This window comes from Lipotes vexillifer, unplaced genomic scaffold (genome assembly GCF_000442215.2).
Source record: "Lipotes vexillifer unplaced genomic scaffold, Lipotes_vexillifer_v1.1 scaffold691, whole genome shotgun sequence".
In the NCBI taxonomy this organism is placed as follows: domain Eukaryota; kingdom Metazoa; phylum Chordata; class Mammalia; order Artiodactyla; family Lipotidae; genus Lipotes; species Lipotes vexillifer.
Window position 1 is genome coordinate 4,364,417 of NW_006788040.1, and position 20,223 is coordinate 4,384,639.

At 58.8% G+C, this 20,223-nt stretch overlaps 2 protein-coding genes across 3 annotated transcripts in view; both read right to left on the reverse strand.

Annotated features, from left to right (window-relative positions):
• Positions 1–4,320: 4,320 nt before the first annotated feature.
• On the reverse strand, positions 4,321–8,376 carry CASTOR1 (cytosolic arginine sensor for mTORC1 subunit 1). Its single transcript, XM_007461186.1, has 9 exons — positions 8,225–8,376; positions 7,568–7,638; positions 6,188–6,375; positions 5,970–6,102; positions 5,572–5,695; positions 5,016–5,129; positions 4,766–4,848; positions 4,576–4,670; positions 4,321–4,448 (listed from the first exon to the last, which is right to left on the reverse strand). The coding sequence occupies exons 1-9, from the start codon at positions 8,335–8,337 to the stop codon at positions 4,380–4,382; spliced, it is 990 nt and encodes a 329-aa protein (XP_007461248.1). The 5' UTR covers positions 8,338–8,376; the 3' UTR covers positions 4,321–4,379.
• A 2,481-nt stretch (positions 8,377–10,857) lies between these two features.
• The window catches only part of TBC1D10A (TBC1 domain family member 10A), a 30,989-nt gene continuing 21,623 nt past the window's right edge, over positions 10,858–20,223 (reverse strand). For both annotated transcript variants that reach the window (XM_007461188.1, XM_007461187.1), the window contains exons 3-9: positions 18,330–18,437; positions 14,789–14,895; positions 14,047–14,161; positions 13,896–13,961; positions 13,007–13,196; positions 12,734–12,888; positions 10,858–11,704 (exon numbers count right to left, since the gene is read on the reverse strand). In XM_007461188.1, coding sequence (XP_007461250.1) covers positions 11,234–11,704; positions 12,734–12,888; positions 13,007–13,196; positions 13,896–13,961; positions 14,047–14,161; positions 14,789–14,895; positions 18,330–18,437 — 1,212 coding nt within the window. In that variant the 3' untranslated portion in view covers positions 10,858–11,233. The remainder of the gene's footprint in view (positions 11,705–12,733; positions 12,889–13,006; positions 13,197–13,895; positions 13,962–14,046; positions 14,162–14,788; positions 14,896–18,329; positions 18,438–20,223) is intronic.

Below are 20,223 nucleotides of genomic sequence, written 5' to 3' on the forward strand. Positions count from 1 at the left end.
GGGCTGGTCTCAAAGACAGAGCAGGGGGGCTGCGGAAGGCTGGAGACAGGGGAGGGAGGGAGCACACTAGTGCTGGGGAAAATATGCTTCTGCAGCCAGAGGAGAGGGAGACCCAGGCAGGGGGACCAGCAGGAGGTCTGGGGTGGCCACACAGGCAAGGACAACCGTGGGCTGACTCAGGGCCCTGGGAAATGGGGGGTGCTGGGCTGCAGAGCTCAGGCTGAGGGGCATACGCACAGGGGGACAGAAAGCAGGGCTAGGCTCCCTTTGGGCTGTAGACTGAAGAGGGACAGAGAAGTGGGCAGAGAGGGAAGAGGGAGACGGGAGAGGCTGGGGGAAGGCGGCCGGGGCGGAGGCCAAGGCAAAGAGGTAGGGCCTGGCGGGCTGGGCAGCACAGCCCACCACTCCCCAGGGGACGGCAGGGAGCTGGGCCTTCTGCTATCAGGGAGAGGGAGAGCAGGGGGCCCTGAGGGAATGTGGGTCCACAGAAGGAAAGTGGACAAGAGGGTGTACACGGGCACAGGTGTGAATGTGAAAACAAAAGATGCAGACGTGTGCACGCACACGTGGACATAGAAAAACTGCCCCAGCCACAGACAAAAACAGACACACAGAAATACATGCCACAAATGCTCACACACAGACATAGATGCACACACCAGCCACACATACACGGGACACATGTAGACACGGAGCCAGGCACACAGCTGATGTTTATAAGAAATTGGATGCGTGCACAGCCATAGACATCCAGACCTCCGACATGGAGCCATAAGTACAAGGACACATGGACACTGAGACACACGTGTAGACAGACACACATACACACACTTTCTGGCCAAAACAGACTTGCCTGTAGATGCCCATGAAGGCCTGCACACTGTGAGTGCACACACCAGTGCAGCACACCCATCCATGTGGCACCGTGACCAACACCCTGGGAAGGGAGCTCTGGGCAACCCCATTTGAGATACCCCTGGCTCGGGAACCCCAGCACCAGGGCCCGCCTGGGAAAGTGAGACACAAACCCCGCCTGTTGCCCAACGGGCTCACCCAGCCCAGCCCAGGGTCAGGGAGGAGGCAGGGCTACACCTCACGTGCCCGCCCACACACCCATTGCCACGCACCCATTGCCACCAGCAGCAGACACCCAGTCACCAACGCAGACAGCTGGGATTGAGAGGGATCCTGCAAAATCCTCCGGGTCCCTCAGGGTTCAGCTAAAATATCCCTTCCCCCAGGGAACCTCCCCAGGCCCCTAGGGGCACTATTGACCTTCTTTGTGAATAATGGTTCTGCCATGCCCAGCTGTGTGACCTCGGTTGTCACTTCACCCCTCTGTGAAGTGCTTCGTTTCCCCTGTGTAAAAGGGGGATAATGAGAGCATGTGTTGAATACATGAATTAATGGAACACACCGCTCCCCTCTCCCACATACGGATGGGGAAGCAGCTTCCCTGGGCTCACAGTCAGCCAGCTGCAGACGGCTGCCCCTCCTTCCTCCTGCTTGGATCAGTCCCACCCGGTGAGACCAGGTAGAACATGGAGAGGGCGTGGCCTTATTCTCCCCTCTACGCAGGAAAATAACCCCGCTTTGGAGCAACTTGGTGAGCATGGGACCTCAGGGCCCTACCCAGCTGGGGTGGGGGTGAAAACCTTAAACCCTGAATTTCTGCTCAAATGCCTTCAAGGAGAGCTGAAGAGGTCACTTCTTCTGTACGAGCATGGAGATCAGAAAGGGTAGAAATGAGCCTGGGACTCTTCACGCCTGACGTTTGCTCATCTCCCCTCCCCACCCACCCAACAGCCCCCCACCCTGCAGATGCCGGACATGGGGCTGAGGGGCTGAGGGACTGCGGGCAGGGTCCTCCCCGGGCATGGGCTGCATCTTTCTGAGAACAAGCACTCAGGCTCCGTGGTCCTCGGCCTCACGCTCAGGAGTGGCCGCGCTGAGGCAGGCAGGTGGACTGGGGCTCCAGGTGAGCCAGCGAGCGCCCCCAACCTCAGTTATGAATGACCCAACCCGAGGCCTGGGCTGACCAGACCGACTTCCTTTTCCCTAGAACTCTCTGGAGCCTGGGTGGACAAGGAAAGGAAAGTGGTTCTGTGAGTCCCCCCTCCCCTGGCCTGGGACAGCTCAAGACCTACCTGTCAGACAGCACCCAGCGCATCAGCTGTGCGAGAAGGCCAGGGTCATATCCCCTTCCCAGAGAAGCTGTGTTCTCCAGGCACTTCCCAAGCCCTGTGCGCCAAGCCCTGTGCCCCAACCCCAGGGAAGTCTCAGTCTCCCGCACTCCCTGAGCAGGTCTCCCCATCTGTAACCTGCCAAGAAGGCCGAGAGCCAGCCCAGTGACCCCCAAGGACCCTAATGCCCTGGGAACTAACAATTCCACACACAATTGCACGTGTGTGCAGAGACGCAGGTGGACATGCTGGCCTCTAGGCCTGGGCCTGAGTTGTACCAGCCCACCGGGGCAGGCCTGTGGCCTCGCACCCAGCCCAATCCCACGGGCAGCCGCAAGATCTAACCATTGCCAGGTTAGGACCCAGTTTGGGGGACCAGGTGAGACCTGACATACTTGGAAAACTGGGATGACAGAAACACCCAAATCAGGCAGTGACTCACAAACTGACAGACAGATGGACAGACCCCCAGAGCTGGATGTGCGGCCAGGAGCTCTCTAGATACAGGTCAGGTAGCCCCAAGAATTCTGGTTCTAAAATCCCCATCTCAGCCCAGGACATCCCTCGAGCCAAGGCCCAGGGCGGCCCCTCCAGAGAGAGAAGCAGGACCCTCCCCAACCCAAAGACAAACTACAAACAAACATCCCCTTCCCAGGGTCCAAGGGTATAGGATCCTGAGGGAGTTGCCTCCTAGGTCTCAATGCCCTCGGAGAAACGGAGGCCAAGGGGAAGGGGCTGGCCCAGGGCGCTCGACTGCCACTCACCGGGCTGGGCTGCGCTCCCTGCTCCTCTGATCTTCAGCCCCCAGGTTCCCAGGGGCAGGGCGGGCGCACTGCCAGAGGTCTGGACCCGTTCTGGCTTTTCCGGGGAGCCACCACGACCTCTGAGTACGCTGAAGTCACACCCTTCTTCCCTTCCTGAGCGCGGGCGGGTCTGGGCTGAGGGCACCCGATAACCTCCCCAGCACCTCTGTGGGGCCCCATTGAGCCACAGCGGAATCCCAACTCACAGAGCAGGGAGATGGCCCCTCTGTGACAGGAAACCCCGGCCCAGATGTGCGGAGCCTCTGGCCCCAGCGTGCAGCCATCGAGGGGAGAGGGGGCTCCAGGTGGACTCCAGGCCCCTGTCCTGTCCCCCCAGCCAGGGGAAGCCCAGTGTGCAGACTCCCAGGTGCACACTCTGACTGGCCCCCTCCCACCACTGCTCCAGGAGAGCCCTGGTTGCAAGAATTGACTGCTCCCGTGAGGGACAGCCAGAACTCAGGTGTGGTCCAAAAGAAAGCAGGCAGCAGCCTGAAGGAGAGGTGCTTTAGGGCTCCCCTCCTTGAGGGGATTCTGCAACAGGCCAGCCATACCCAAGGTGCCAGAGAGGCTGGGGGACCCCCAGGCAGGAGGGTCTGGGAGTCTCTTCCCTGTTCTGAACCTTCTGGGCTGTTCAGAAGCAGCAAGGAATGAAGATAAAGCCTGGACCTCAGAGCCAGGCAGCCCTGGACAGGAATCACATGACCCTGGCTAAGTCACTCCACCTCCCAGCGCATAGGTCCTTTGTCTGGAGAACAGCGATAGCTCATCTATGCTCTTGAAGTGAGAACTGAGGGAGGTGAGGTCCGGAAGCCAGCAGAGTGGGGAGAGTCCAGGACCTCAGGCAGAGGGGCCCTGGGGAGCTGCGGGGCAGGCATGGCCAAGGCCCGGACAACCCCAAGGAACACAGCCTGGCCTGCTCACTACAAGCTCTTTATTAACAAGTTGATTAAAAAAGAAGAGAGATAGAGATGTAAAAATACTTTTTTTGGAGGCCCCAGGAAGGGAAGGCACTGTCAGAATTCACTTGGCCAGGAAAGGCAACAGAGCCAGAGGCAGAAGGGAGATCAGGCCTTCTGCGGATCAGCCAGCCCACCCAGGGCGCTGAGAGGGGGAAGGCTCGGGCCTCAGGCAGGGAATGTGCAAATGCCGAGGCCCCGCAGGGAGTGATGGGTTGAGGGCTTCCTGGAGGAAGCCCTGAGCACCGTGTTCCCCTACGTCGGGCAGACACACGTGTCCACGTGAGAGCCAGTGTCTGCACGCAGCTTACATACACAGAGCGGAAGGAGGAGTCCCCGGACAGGAACATCCCAGAGCTTGAGGAAAAAGCTTTGAGAAGTCTCTGGAAGCTTGAGGACAAGGGAAGAGCCTGGAGGCTGCTGTTCCCCTCAGGGCCTCAGGAGCCCAGACCCTCCTGCCGATGCTGGAGGACCTTGATGACACTGCCAATGCCATCCTCAGGAACCTGCAGGCAGGTGGACAGAGAGAGGGGTCAGGGCTGCCCAACTTCCTGGGCCAGCTGGGGCCACCTCCTGCCACTCCACCCCCTCAATGTCCCTCCAGGGGCCCTGGCTCCAGCCAACAGCGCTCACCAGGGCATGGTCGAAGTTGAAGGTACTGATGTAGTAGGCGGAGATGTCGGCTGCAGCCAGGGGACCTGCGATCTGGGCCACAATCCCACACTCATCTGAGGGTTGAGGAGAGGTCCATGTGGATCGCCCTGATCCCCACCCCAACCCCTGGCCCTTCCCAAGCCCCTGACACACGAGGTGCAGCCCTCACCGAAGCCCAGGGGCTGTCCGCCGATGCGCACCATCCTCCACAGCTCCCCTGAGGAGCTGGTCAGCAGCAGGTCACTGGGGAACCTGGGGAGGCAGGTGGGCAGTGGGAAGGGCACCCCTGTCCCCTCCTTGCCCCACTATGAGCTCCCTGGGCAGGTCAGCCTGGTGACCTCGGAGTCTGTGACTCTACCCCCTCCCTCCCTGGGGCTGGCTTAGGGCCTGTGGCCCACCTAGGGTCAGGGGTCACATACTTTTTCTGTGTTTCAGCATCCATGACAATGGAGATGTAGCCCTCAATGAGGGAGAAAGCAAAGAAGGTGATGGAGCTGGATCCAGGACCACCGGAGGCTGCCTCCTTAGGGGGACTGGGGAGGGAGAGTAGGCTCAGGTGCTCTGTTCACTCCACCTCCCTGTTGGCCTCCACACCTGGGAAGGGACTGGCATAGCTGGCCCTGGGCAGACCCTCCTGTCCCTGGGCCACTTTCTCCCCTTCCAAGCACCCTGACCTCCTGCTGGTGTAGGTGGGGATGGGGGAAGATGATGAACCCTGCTTGTGCCAAAGACACAGAACCCAGGGCTGGAGGGCCTGCCAGGGCACAGCTCAGGGGTGGCTCTGCCCACACCAGAGGGGAGGGCTCCAGCTGCGGCATCAGGACCTTGCCTGAACCTCAGTGCACAATACGTGTGCATCGCAGGCCGCCAGGAACCCCAGAGACAGAACAGGGCACAGAATCCGCAGAACCAAGGGTTGGGCGGAAGGTGGTGGGAAGATGTGAGCACAAAGAGACAAACGCAAACAAGGCCCACCTGTGCGAATAGAAGAGGACATCAATGAGGGTGGTGGCGATGGCTGGCAGCGTCTCAGGGTCCAGCGTGAGGACACAGAAACGGTTCTCTGGGCTCTGGATGGGATGCACCGTGGGGCTGGGCCCTGCTCCAGAGGGACAAGGTGGTGGCAGGTGAAAGGGCGACTGTGGGCTGCGACGCCCCCTGGTGGCAACCCAGAGAGGAGGCCTGGGCTGGGTGCCGGATCACGGTCTACATGCAGGTACGTGCCTGAGTTTTCCTGGCCCCATCTCCCTATCTTATGAGGGGGTCAGTGTCAGCTGGTCTCCCTAAGCCCACAGACCCACCTGCACAAGGGAAGGGGCCCAGTGGGAAGAGGAGCCCCTGCCCAGGCCTGGGTGTCAGAGGGCGGCCCTCACCATGCTGGGCACGGGGAAAGCCGTTGCTGGAATCATCCCTGGCAACGGGCACAGGCTCCCCGCCCACCTCTCGATAAATGTCGAACTCCTGGGCCAGCGTGTGGATCACCACGGACAGGTCCTGCTCTCGCACCTGGGCCACAGGAGATGGCACAACACATGGGTCCCCAGGCACCCATGCCCACCCTGCCCCACACCAGCACCTGCAGGAAACTCACCAGGATGAAGTCTGTCTGGTAGGTGGACAGCATCAGCACTGACACGTGGTGCTCGGCCAGCGGTGCAATTACTGAGCGGGCGATCTTGGTGACCCCAGCAGCCTGCACTGCTGTGCCACTGTGGGATGACACGTTCAGCACCAGCCACGTGGCCTCAGCCACTTGCAGGAACTCAGATGGGGGCAGCTCTGTGGGGCAGGGGGCACATGCCCAGTCAGGGCCTACAGGGCTGAACCCTGCCCTCAGTTTCCCTGTCTGAGCCTTGGAGGGTTCTACCAAGGTCAGGTCAGGTCTGGAGACTGGAGCTGTCTTCCTCCCCCAAGTTCTGCTCCTGAGACCTGCATGTCTGCAAGGACTGAGAGGTGCTTCAGGTGTTGGCCTATCAGGGATTGTAACTTCCCAGTTAAGATCGGAGCTCCAAATCCAGACAGAGCTGGGTTCCAATCCCAGCCTCACCATTTACTTTTTGCTGACCTGGGGCAAATGATTTAACTTCTCTGAGCCTTAGTTTCCTCCTCTGTAGAATGGGATAACAGTATTCTGTGGGTTCAGATGCCTTATACCACATGGCACCACCAGGGGGAGCCAGCAGACCACGTTGGCTGGGGGATGCCCTTCCCTCTGAGCAGACCAAGACTTTTCTGCTGCACAAATAGGGAAACTAAGGCCTGAAGTGGCGCTATGCGGGATGGACCAAGCCCCAGTTGGCTGGCCTGAGGCTCCAGGCCTGTCAGGATGGGTCAAGCTGGCAGGAGTAGAAGGCAGATGTCAGCTCCAGGGACCAGGGAGGGACCAGGCTGGCGTCCAGTCCAGAGCAGGGGCCACAACCAGGCAGGCTGCTAATCGCCCAAGCACAGCTAGGAGGCTGGCTAGGAGGCCGGCCAGGATCCTGCCCTGGGCTGGCTGCCTGCATTCCTTCCCCAACCCTCAGACTCCTGGAGTTGCCAGACCAGTCCGGGAGGGGGTGACCCACACCAGGCAGAGAAGTCCAAGGAGAAATAGTCCAAAGGCAGATGGGGGTGGTGGTGAAACAGCCACAGAAACCCGATTCTTGCCCCAGAACTGTAACTGAGGCCCTGCTGCTGGCCTGCGGCTGCTAAGTGTCCTCCACACACAGCCCCATTATAAAGCCCTCGTGGGACCCTATAAGATCAGAACTGTAACTATACCCACTTTACATAAGCGGAAACAAACAGCTCAGAGAGGGGAAGTGACTTGCTCAAGGGCACACAGCCAGTGAATAGTGGAAATGGATTCGAACCCAGATCCATTCTCCTTCAAGGCCCCAGCTCTTGCGACCTTGGATCCTAGCATTCGGTGAGAATCTCGCAAAGAACGCAGTCTCCTTCCCCTACTCCCCCTCCCCAGCCCAGCCCCCACCTTTGAAGCCCTCCTCGTCCACCATGAGCGTGTAATCCTCGGGGGTCTCCGTCAGGCTGAAGAACTTGCACCTGGTTGGGGGGCGGGGGCATCTTCAGCCTGGGTGGGGCGGAGGGGGCGGGTAGACCCCCGCCGGGCGCCTCCCTGCCCCCTCAAGCCTCCCAGTTTTCTTCCCAGGACAGTGGGGTGTGTGCCCCATCTCCGGAATTGCGGACTCCTTTCCGCCTCCCCGACCTCTGCAGGAGCCCCCTGCCCCTCCATTCCGGGAGGGAGGAGAGGCTCACCCGCGGTGACAGTCCCGGGGCGTCGGACCTTGGGCCCCCAAGACCAGCCCCTCTGACCCGATGGGAGGCATCTGGAAAAAGCTCCCCGCGGTCGCCAGGAAGGAATGCCCCCACCTGACACCACTAGGAGTTAAGCATTGACCATCCCAGGCTGTTTGCGCCTTAACCGGCCCTGGGAGGGGGCCTCACGGGGCCGGATAGGCGGCGGTCCCAGGGAGCGTAGGCCCAGGCCGGATGGCGGGGGGAGGGAGGGTGGCAGATAGGGCTCTCCCCGCCTGCTGCCGCTGGCCCCGCGGCGGTCCTAATCTCCCGACCCCGTCCCAAAGCGACAGTGGAGCCCACCCCCATATGTGCCCCGAACCCGGGCGCGCACCGGCTTCGGCGGGGCAGGAAGAGCAGCTTGATGAGCGGGTGAGTGTAGAGCCAGAGACCGGGGCGGGCAAGGCTCAGCACCCGAACCCGGTGCTCTAGGATGTGCAGCTCCATCGCTGCCCGCGCGGAGCCGACCCCGCTGCCAACCTGGCCCAGGCCGTGCTTGGGGCGGGTCGGTGGGGGCGGTGCCGGGGGGCTTAAAGGAGCCGGTGGGCGGCCGAGTCCACGCCGCCACCTACGCCAGCTCCCTGACGGCCACGCCGTGCGGGACGGGCGGCCAATCCAGGGTGGCCACGCCTCCTTCTAACGCCGGAGCCACACTCCTCTCCTTCCAGCCCGCCGAACTCCGCCCCTGCTGCCTCCTCCCCCCTCGTCAGTGGCTCGGGAATCACCCTCTGACCCCACCCGCCTCGAGTCCTCTAGGCCCGGCCCGTGCCTCGCCCCCTCTCCGGGCTCCGCCCTTTCCGTTGGACGCCCGCTGCGCTGGGGTCCGGAGCCAGCGGATGCTTGGGGTCATTTCTGTCCTTGGGCCCGCATCTTATGATTAATTTCACTGAGCCTTGGAGGGCCACAAGACGAACTGGGGCTGGGCTGGGACAGAACGCTGCCCCCAAATCCGTGGAACACGGAGGGGTGGGGTCCACTGTGCAGCCCAGGCGACCCTGTGGTTCTCAGCCAACAGTGTCCTGGCGTCTGTCCCCCTCCTTCTCATGGCTCAGCATGGTGCAGGGCCACCAGAGCTGGCTGGGGTGGCGGAGACAAAAGTACCCCAGCAAGGGCTGTCCAGGACTGGTGTTGATACATACCCCTCCCTGCTTTGTGAGCCCTGTCAGTGGACTGACAAGGTGAAACCTAACCTGGACTTGGTGGCCCCCACATCTGTTCCTCTCACCCAACTTTCAGAAAAGGGAGGGCTCCAGCCACCTCTGAGCAGCATGCTGTGGGGTAGGGAGCTGAGGGTGGCCAGGCCTAACACTTGCCCAAAACTCAAACTTTGCGGGAACAGGGCCATGCATCTGGGGCTCACTGGGTACTCAGCTCTCAGCAGAGACTTAAGCCTGCAGTCATTAGCAGAACTTACGTGGCCTGAGCACATCTAAAGTTGCTTCATGCCCAAGCAGGCCCCCCCAGCACTGGCAGACACCCCAGATCTGAGGCTTGTTAGTGCCAACTTAGGCTCATTTCAACATTAGGGCTGGCCTCCTCAGGTCTACGAAAACCCCAGTGCTGAGCAGGCACCAGCACACCTAGGCTGGCTCCTAGCAGGACGGAACACGCTCCAGGGGCCCTTGTTTGGCCCGAGTGTCTGCAGGCCTCAGATGCGAGGCTTTGAACCAAACAGGTTAAAGCAGGCCTCAGGTCTGATTGGGATCCAGCAGGCCTGAGCAGGCCTCCTGCCTGCTCGGGGGCCTCTACTGTAGGCGAATGGAAGTGGGGCAGCACCTTTCCCGCTGGACTCTCCGGCATGGTGGATCCCAGTGGAACACTGAAACCACCACATCCTGGCCAGTCCCCTGGAGGGCCAGGGGGAGGGGAGTGTCCTCTAAGGCTGAGCCCCTCATCTCGTTGATGGCAGGTGCAGATGGGGTAGGGAGCCACAGGGGTGAGGGGTAGGAGGTAGGAGGTGGATCGCTTGCTCTGACAGGTTCATGCGACCCTTGACCTCCTCAGGCCTCAGTATCCCCAGCTGTACCAGAACAAGATGTTCCAGGCCGAGGCCCTGCAATGCCTAAAAGCTCCCAGGGAGGCTTTACTCCTCTCTCTCCCCCTTCCCCCATGGCCTGGCCCAGCTTGGTGGCCTGCCAGGAACAGCCACTATTGTTTGACTGGAAAAGCTGCTTCCTCAGCAGAAGGGGGGCCTCTCCCAGGGACACCCTGTCCTCGCCCTTGCTGGTCATCAGTTGTGACCATAGTGCCTGCATGGGTCCTCGATGGCAGAGTCCGGTCACCCTAGTCAGGAGAGGTAGTGAGGGGCTCTGGGTACAAATCTGGATCAGCTTCATCTTTCCCACTCAGCTCCTCTGTTTCCTCATCTGTAAAGTGGGGATAATAATAAAGCCTACCTGATCAAACACGTGACACAACCAGTGCAGCCAGGCATATGCTAAGTGCTCAGTAAATGGCAGGCGACCTTTTATCACAGATCCAGATTTTGCCCCGCACCCCTCTAACTTTGATGGAGCCCTGGGCTGAGCATGTGAGGGCATTCATGATCACCCACCCTTGGCACCAGCACCTGACCCAGAATGAGCACTCAGTACCTTACTGGGGCCCGAAGTGGCATCCAGGCCAGCCCTTGGAAGAGGAAGACCCTGAAAGGACCTCCTTAAGGAGCCCCTCCCCTTCTGTGATGGGTAGGCATCAAAGCCTGGGAGCAGGCCCTGCTTTGCCCCAGCACTGGTGACCCTCATCCATGGCATATGGTGGCCATGGGGCAGAGGGGATGGAGTAAGGGGATACAGGGGCCAGGAATAGGGGCTGGCGCTAGACCTGGCATCTCCTCTGGCAAAGTTACTTCTCAGAGAGGTTCTAGTGCTGGGCTGTGACCGGGATGGGGGGCTCTGGAGGGTGTGCAGAAGAGATGCTGCGCACCAGGGTTGGCACCCCCTTCCCAGTCCCTAGCTACACAGCAGCTCTCTATACAAGCCTTGTTTATTTCTGTACAAAACCATGTTTCTATTTTACACAAAGAGCACCCCACCCTTTTCCCCTCCCTTTCCCCTCACGTCAGTGCCCTAGCCCTGGGGAGCATCCCCTCAGGAGGCGGGTGCTGAGTGAGGCCCCACCCATCGGCCCTCACTTCTGCCTGCCCCAGCTAGGCCGGCCCAAGCTCCACTCTGGAGAAAATAAATAAGGAGGCTCAGGCAGAATCTGTGCTGGGCCAGCTAGACTCTCTGCCGCCCAGGGGCCAGGCAGCCAGGCCCTCAGAGAGTGGGCAGGCCCTGGAGTGTCAGTCCGTGAACCGTGTAGGTGTGTGGAGACCCCAGCCCAGGGGCCTGAGCTGCCAGGGTTACAAGTAGGTGTCCTCACTCTCCTGGGACGTCAGGCTCTCCTGGGAGCAGTGGTAGGCTGAGTCCTGGGGAGCTGAGTCTTGGGGGTCCTGGTAGACCGGGTCCTTTGGGGGCACATCCCGTGGGGGACATGCGTCTCCCGCAGCAGCTGCCACCTTGGCTTGACTTGGGGTCGGGGGCTTGTCCCGCTGCCCACTCGCCTTCGCCTGCTTCTGTTGCTCCTTCTGGACCTGCTTGGGCGGCTTGTACTTGCCTTTGGAACCAGGGAGGGGGGCATCTGGGGGCAGGCGGATGGACGGTGAAGGTTGCAGGGTGGGCCACGGGCCTGGCTCTGCCTCCAGGATGGCCTTGGCACCGTGCAGCCTGGGTGGAGAGTGGCACTGCAACTCACCCCGGGTATCCTGCCAGCGCCGCAGCTGGATGAGGTGCTCACGCTCTATCTGACGCTCTGTCACTGGCAACTCTACCACCTGTGGGGACAGTGACAGGCGGGTGGGCACCAGGAAGAACCTTCCCTTTCTGCCTCCCAGCCTAGGCCCCTGCTCTCCCTCAGCTCCCCCAGCCCTGGTCACTAAAGGCTGACCACAGGAAGGGTGGCGGGTCTGGACCCTGTGGTGGTCACAAGTCCCAGAAGTGAGTGCCAGGTGAGCCAGGCACTTGAGACCCACTGCCTCAGAGGAGAAAGCTCATGAGTCCACTTGCCTAAATATGTGTCACCTCATTACAGCCCCAGAGAGACAAAAATCCACAAAAGAAAGAAAAAAAGGCTGGGACTTTGGTGGTGGTCAGTGGTTAAAACTTTGCCTTCCAGTGCAGTGGGTGAGGGTCCGATCCCTGGTCGGGAAGCTAGATCCCACATGCCTCGGGGCCAAAAAACCAAAACATAAAACAGAAGCAATATTGTGGGGCTTCCCTGATGGCGCAGTGGTTGAGAATCTGCCTGCCAATGCAGGGGATACGGGTTCGAGCCCTGGTCTGGGAAGATCCCACATGCCACGGAGCAGCTGGGCCCGTGAGCCACAACTGCTGAGCCTGCGCGTCTGGAGCCTGTGCTCCGCAACAAGAGAGGCCGCGACAGTGAGAGGCCCGCGCACCGCGATGAAGAGTGGCCCCCACTTGCCACAACTAGAGAAAGCCCTCGCACAGAAACGAAGACCCAACACAGCCAAAAATAAATAAATAAATTTATAAAAACAGAAGCAATATTGTAACAAATTCAATAAAGACTTTAAAAATGGTCCACAAAAATAAGAAAAGAAAGCCAAGGCCGTGGTTGTAGGGCCAGGGAGGATGCGGGTGGTGGGTTGCACCTACTTTCATTCCCTAGAACCTAGGCCTGTTCCCCCTCTTCTTGTTCAGACAGAAGAATGGGGCCTGTCCACACTGCTCTGGGCTGCTGAGCACAAGGCCTCAGGGGTAGAGGGCTACCAGGCCCCCCGCCAAAGGGCCCTCAAGTCTCCCCCTCCCTCTCAGTGGCGAGGGGAAGGTGTGGGCTGTACCTCCTGGACCAGGAAGGCCTCCTGCATGATCTTGGGGCTGAGGTTCCGCAACCGCTCAATGGTCTCGTACTGGCCTTGGCAGGCTTTGAGCTTCTCGGGGGAGCCCAGTGCGTGCTTCAGCAGCACCAACCCCACCCGGAAGATGATCTTGACTCCTGCATGGGGGAAGCAGGCAGTGAGTGCAAGGGGTCCTTTAGAGAGATTCTCTGGAAATAGAGGCCTCCTGTGGGCTGGGCTGGGGGCAAGGGTGCTCCCCTGAGCCCAGTCCGGTACCTTCGCAGAAAAACATGTCCCAGACACGCAGCACGGAGCTCCAGGGCAAGGTGCGCGAGAAGGCACACATGAACCACTCTGTCATGTAGAGCAGCGGGTCGATCTTCTGCTGGCTGAGGTGCTTGTGGGCCACGGGAGACACCTTCTGTAGCAGCGAGAAGAGGATCTCCCCATCCAGCTGGATGGCCTCCTGGGGGGACAGTGAAGCCACAGGGCCATAACCATGGGCCCACAGCAGCCAGGGCGGGAACTATGCCCGGCCCCAGCTCCAGACAGGCATCCATTCGTTCCTCAGGCGGCTAATGTTGCAGGCTGTCAAGCTCATGCTGGGTGCTGGGATACAACAATGAGCAAACCAGACACAGCTAAGTCCCCCTCATGGGGCATGTCGTGCAGAGGGCCAGACAGACATGAATTACAGAAGCAATGAGACCAGAGGGAGGGGAGAGGGAGGGGGCTAAGTGACCAGAACATGGCAGGAACAGGAACACTGGGGGAGCGTGTGCCGGAGGTGCCACCTGTCAGAGTCAAGGACAGCTCCGGAGGGCTGAAAGCTGAGGGAAAAATAGAGTTAGAAGTGGAAGGAAAGGGGCAGAGGTTTAAGCCCATGACAAGGCCGAGGCAGGGAGGAACTCGGTGCACTGGAGGAACAGCGATCCTGCCCAACAGCCTTGTGGCTGGAGGCAGCAATGGAGGGACTGTGGGACTAATGAGGCTGGAGCCTGGGAGCCCTGACCCTGGCAGGCCTTGGGACTTCAGCCTGAAAGCAGCAGAAGGCTGGGAAGGACTTAAGCAGGGACAGGAATGGCTTAGAGAGTTAAGGCCTAGACAAAGGGCATCCAGGCTGGGGCGGGTCTGAGGCCAGGGCCCAGGCCCAGCAAGTACTCACCAGTTTCTCACTGTAGTAGCCGGGCAGGTACTTCTCACAGATCTGCACCAGGCACCAGAAGGCTTGCTGTGGGCAAAAGAGACGTGAGGCCTTGCTGCAGGCTGTTGTTCCCTGCCCGCCCGCCGCTCACCCGCCTGAGGCCTGGTGGTACCTCAGCAGGCATGTGCATGAGCAGGACGGCGGCGATGGGCGCCTGGGCCTGGCAGTAGCCCTCCTCAGGTCGGTACAGTGTGTAGGCCTTCAGCACACGGAATAGGTCCTGCTGGCTGTGGAGAGGCCAAGCGGGGCAGGAATGACAGGTGTGACTCTGCCACCCACTACCCTCACCTGTGCCCCACCAGATCGGACCTCTCTCAGAATCGGACCTCACATCGACTCTCACCTCCCCCATTTGACAGGTGAAGGCAGCGGCTCAAAAAGAAAACAGGGGTCAGGGCCAGGGCAAGATGCCAGATACAGGGTAAGGATGTGTCTGGGTTAGAAGTGTGGGCCCCTCACTCAGCAGCTGTGGCCTCTGAGTCAGGCCAGCTTTGTTCCAGGTGTCTGTCTTGGTCCCAGGGCCTGGCCTGCCATATCTCTCCTCTCCTACATACCCTCTGCCCACCCAACTCTCTCTATCCTTCTTTCTCCCCACCAAAACCTGTTTCCAGAAGAAGGCCAGGCCAGGCAAGCCCTAGCACTCTGGGGAGTAAATGATGAAGTTCCCCCAGACGTAAGAGGAGAAACTAAGAGGACCCATCAGACTCAAACCAAAGAGGGGAAACTAACAGTGTAGTTTGGGGCCCCCAACTCCTGGGACCCCCAAGATACCCTCAAACTCATTTTACCTCCTCTCTCCCTCTGAGGGAAAGGGCGAAGAGCCACCTCCAGCCCACAAGGCCCAGCCTGCTCACCCGTGGCCCCCCCGGGACACAAACATCTCATGGAAAGGGAACTGCCGGTGCAGGTCACGCTCAATCACATCCAGCCACTTGGGGTCCCCGTGGGACATGTCCAGCTCCTGGAAGCAAGGTCAAGAGCATCTCTTAGGAGTTAGGGATGGCTAGGAGGATACAACTAACTGTCCCAGGTTTTGGAGGAGCACCCACCACCAGGGAAAATGTCCACCCGATCCCATCAGAGACTGGGCCTTCCCGAGGACAGGTCAGAAAGCTTGGGCAGGGGCAGAGACAAGCAGAGCAGAGTCCTGGAAACCCTGACAGGTGATCCAGGCTCCAGGAAGACCAGTGTGGGTAAGAGTGTCCATCATAGCTGTGGCTTGAAATAACCTCTAGGCACTTCATTCAGGACTCAGACACCTTATGTTACACCCTTAAGATGGAAGGCGACTATCAAAGCAATGGCTACCACCTGGAAGCACCACTCTGAGCACAGTTTAAGACGGCACCCGTGGGCCTCACTGACTGTCCTCCTCAACCCCCAAAAGGCAGGTCCTATCATTACACTGTTCACACATGAGGAAACTGAGGATCAAAGAAAAGCTACTTGCCCAATGCCTCGTGGTTAGAAAAACGGTGTTGCTGGGCCTGGAAGCCAGGTTGACTCAGAGCTGTCAATCCCAACTCCTCTGCTGCCCATCTCCCTGTACAAGTGGTGCCACATATTCAGGAAGGGGTGTGTGTGTGTGTGTGCCCTGCTGCACTGAGCACTGTAATGACACCTGTCAAACCATTAGCCTTGAAGCCATCTCTGGGTGTTGGGGTTTCAACAAACTTTTACTCTTTTCTTTGAACTTCCGTGAGCATTTTAGCATGAGTTCCATTTATAAAAACAAAGCTACTACACACAAAACAATCACTACTTGGTCATTTGAAATGTTCTATATCTTGACTTGCTTGTTGGTTACATGGGTATTTATTATTTGTCCAAACTCTGAACTGCATGGTCAACATCTATGCATTTTACTTTACATAAGTTCATACCTCAACTTTAACCAAAGAAAGAAAAAAATCAACGGGAAGGAAACCTAGAGGGCTGAGCAGGGAAGCAGACAAAGTACTCATAGCCTGCCACGCTGGGCAGTGTCAGGAGAGGCCCCCAGGAGGAAGGCTGGGTCCTCAGCACACACATGGATGGGTGTAGACCCAGGTCCCTGCCCAGCAGGTGACTTCATATAAGTCCATTTTGCCTTTTGTGCCCCCTCAGTGGGGGTGTCCCAGCATTGAAATATGGACCCTCAGGTGCCAGGTAACTTGACATGAGAGAATAAGTACTGAGAGAAAAAGCTGACGCAGTGCTGGAGGCTGGAGGGTGGAGGGAGGGGCCAGGCGCTTCCACAAGGGCCCTGGAGCAGGCACATGGCTGAAGAGGTGGACATGCAACCTGTAGGGCCCCGCACACCCTCAAGATGGGGGCCTGTGTGTGTCCTATGCACCCTGCAGGTCAGGCCCAGGGCTGGATACTGTCTGAGTACGATGCAGGTTTGCTTTTGTCAGAGGGAGAGGAGGGTCCCACAAGTTCTCCTGAAGGTTCCAGTGAGGTGGGGACCTGGGAACCCAAAAAGTCAGTTGCTAGGATATGCTCGCCGGCTACCTCAGCAGACCAAGGCACTCGGCCACACAGGGGTGGGTGAGAAAGGAAAAGGTGTAGCTGAAGGGCCTGCAGGGAGAAAGGGTACTGGGAATCAAAGGCAGGTGTGGGCCACTGGGGATGATGCAGCTACCGCAGCCCCCAGGGAGCCTGCAGGCGCTGGTGCCATCATGAAGTGAAGCCAGAGAAGAAAACCAAGTAAGAAAAAGGCTGGAAGGTCCTGATCTGCCTAAGGAAGGAGGAAGAAGTAGCAAGTGCTGAGAAGAAGGAGCCACCAGGGGCTGAGGAACCTGCCCTGACAGCTGAGGTTGGGGTCAGCCACCTGGGTCTGTGGGGGAGCACAGGAGCAGGATATGCTGCCACCACCAGCCCCATCACTGCACCCTTGCCTCTGGGCTCTTGTGCCCACAGCAGCCAGAGGGAGCTTCTCATCCCCATCCACTTCCTCTACCTCACCCACAGGCAAAGTCCTTCCAGGTGTGTTCACAAACCACTGTTCTGGCCCCCAAGACTGCTTTGGGGACCCACCACTCAGCTTCAGAGCATCTTGAAGGCCTTTCCTGGCAAACCTACCTCCTCCCACAAGCAACCTTCAAGACCCCACAGAGGTGGTCAATTCCTCTCTGGACGTACCACTCCCCAGACACGTAAAGCACATAGAACTCCGTGCTCTGCTCCTCACACAGGATGCGTTCATGTCTGCTAACTGTGGAACCAGGAGGCTGACTGGGCCACCCAAGTCTTGGCTCTCATGCCTGCGCTCTGGCAGCCAAAGGTAAGCTATGGGCTTGGGGTGAGACTCCCACCCCTGAACCTCCCACTCTGCCCAGAATGCAGCCCCCTGAAATGGAAGAGATGGAAGACTCTGGAGTCCAGAGGCCACCTGAGTGGGGCACAATATTGGTGCTCCATGGGACAGTCCAATCGCCCTGATTCAGGTCTGACCCTGGCCAGACACTCCACCAACCCCCGATCCCCCGGGGCCAAGTGCTGCCAGCAAACAGCTTTCACCTCCTCCAGGTCAACGGCAGAAACTCTAGGCTGCCCTGCCTCCTCTTCTCAAGGAACAGGTTTGGCGGCACAGGAGTGTTCACTGAAGCATGAAGCACGTCAACAAAGAGCTGGTGGCCGGCAGCTCTGTCTCACTGCCTGTTACCAGCTCCAAGAGCCTGGGAGATACCCTGATGCCTGGGGCCAGGTCTGGCAGGTGAGCCAGGGCAACCCCGGGGAAGCCAACTGACTCCCCTAGTTCCCTAGAGGAGCAGGCTAGAGGAGCTGCCCAGCCCACGTGGGCCCCAAGAAGCCCCATGAATGGAGGGGGTATTCTTCACACTGGCAATCATGGAGCCAGGGGGCAGCAGGAGGGGAAGGCATGGCTTCAGAGGGTAACCTCTCTGACCCTGACTGGCTTCTAAACTATAAGGATACTGGTTTGGCTCTGCCATCCCTAATGCAGACAAGCCCATAAGCAACACAGGTGAACCATGTCTAGCTGGCTTGGACAAGGCAGGAGAAAGAGTAGAGGATGGGAGGCCAAGAGGTGTTAGGGTTCTGTGGCCCTGCTGGGCAGGCCCCCAAAGGCCCAGAGCACAGGGCCCAAGGCAGTCTGGGAGGTGGCCCACTGAGTCCAAGAGAGCAAACCTGGGCGGTTGTCAAGACAAAGAGCTGGAAGTGGGGGGCTTCAAATCTGTCCATCCTACTGAGGCCTTCTCAGGGCTGGAACCTCAGATGAGCAGTACCCCCAGGAGTCACAGACTGACCAGGCCTGGCAGTCAGGCTCTTGACAAGTGATCTCATCAATCACTCATACTGCTGAGGTCCAGGTGAGCCCACAGAGGATCACTGCCACGCAAAGGAAATCAAGAGACGAGGAGGGGAGGACAGGGTGAAGGAAGGGCAACTCACGTCAAACTTTCCAGGGTTCTGCTGCAGCTTCACCTTGCCTCCTGACAGGTATTGCCAAGCACGGCCCCGCAAAGAAGGTGGGATGCCCTTCTGGCACCGCAGACGGATCTGAAAGTCAAAACGAGGGCTGTGCCTATGCTTCCCACTGGGCTGCTCCCCCAGAGGCTGTGTGCTAGCCCACCCCTTCTGCTGGTGCTTGTCAGGCCTTCAGTGAGCATGTCAGCAAGAGCCGAAAAGGGGAGAAAAGAGGACTTCTCCCCTGTTGCTACAATACTGCAATCAGATATGCTGCCACCAGGTGATGGCAGAGTCCCCGTGTTCCCTGGTCCAGTGATAACACAGGTATTCTTTTTATTTTTTGACCACGCTGTGCGGCTTGTGGGATCTTAGTTTCCCAACTACCAGGGATTGAACCCGGGCCCTCAGCAGTGAGAGTGCGGAATCCTAACCACTGGACCGCCAGGGAAGTCTCCACAGGTATTCTTGAAGTCTACCACAGGATTATGAATCCCCATCACCATTTGCTGAATCAAAAAGGAACCATACAAGTTAGAGAATCCCCATGGGATGTCACCAGGAAGGGATCTGCACAATGTGGAACACAGCTCAGCCACAGGGCAAGTAGCTCATGAGATGACCCAGAATGTACCTAGATACATGGCCTGGGCACTTTCATGGGAGTGTTTGTTTAAGCAGCTGTGTGGCAGGACACATCTGGCCTAGAGAAAAGACCTCAGCAGAATTCAGAAGGAAGATGGGAGCTGATCAAAATGGCTCCCTCTTTGTTTGGTCAAGAATCCCCTCTCTTCTGCTCTCCCTAACCCTAAGCTCCCAGGATTACCAGACCGCGGCTGAGGCAGCTGGCCTGGGTACAAGTCCTGATTCCAACCCTTGCTAAATAAAATGGCACAGGCCTTCCCCACTACTCACAGCGCTGACCTTAGCCAATCACTTCTCATCAACAGTAAGATCAAAATGATAACAACTAGGATTCTATTAGAAGTGGGGTGGTGGCAGGGGGGACATGCCTAGCCTGACCCAGTCTGTATTCAATAAATGATGGCTTCATCTCCACCCCTCCAGTCCCAGGAGGATGCCTGACACAGAAGCCCTGGGCCTCAGGCTCGCACCTAACTAACTTCCCCTCACCTGGAAACCCCCTCAAAGAGTCCCATTGGAAGCTCTCAGAGGAGGGAGCACAGAAGGCCCGGGCTTCCTGATGACCAGCACAAACAAGGCAAAACTTTCCAAGGGTCAGAGAGAGTCAAGAACCAGGAAGGAGACAGGCAGACAGGCTGAGGGCAGTAGGGGAAGAGCAGAGTGGCTGGTCATAGGAGCCAAGTTGAGCTTCTGGGACTGCCTGCCAAGGGGGGAGAGGAAGGGAGCAGAAAGAAACTGCCCCAGACTCCACGAACAGTTTCCTGCTGCTGTGGGACAAGGGTCTCCTGAAGGAAGCCGCTTGGTCTGGGCAGGCTTTGGCAAAGGGAGGCCCAGAGCCACAGGCCCTTTAGGCTCCCCTAGGGCCAAGCTCAGCTGGAGCCAGCCCCCACATATCACAGCCCTATCATACTTGGCCTGCCCCAGGGAAGGCCAGGAATACCTTCAGTCCACTAAGTTCTCAAAGAGGCCGCACCCTCAGCCAGGCCCAAGGCTGGGGAGGTGGGGATGGAGAGCCAGGAATACAGCCAGCCCTTCCCACTCTGGCCTCTGGAATCCTCCTCAGCACAGGGGTGCTGGAGATCATAATCTCCTCCTTAGGGAGGAGGCAAAGGTGGGGATCAGCAATGATAAAGCTAGAGACAGTGCTCAGCAAACAGAAAGCACAAGGGATTATCATTATCTGAAGTAAGGCCTTAGGAAAGGAGAGCTGTGAAGCCACACCCAGCCTGCTGAA

Bases quoted from the DNA above. Each gene is read 5' to 3' on its own strand.
- CASTOR1 (XM_007461186.1), bottom strand. From the start codon at position 8,337: ATGGAGCTGCACATCCTAGAGCACCGGGTTCGGGTGCTGAGCCTTGCC. The intron at 6,376-7,567 runs GTGGGGGCTGGG...CCTGCCCCACAG, and splicing joins GGACGAGGAGGGCTTCAAAG to AGCTGCCCCCATCTGAGTTC. The intron at 4,449-4,575 runs GTGAGCGCTGTT...ACCTGCCTGCAG, and splicing joins TCAACTTCGACCATGCCCTG to GTTCCTGAGGATGGCATTGG.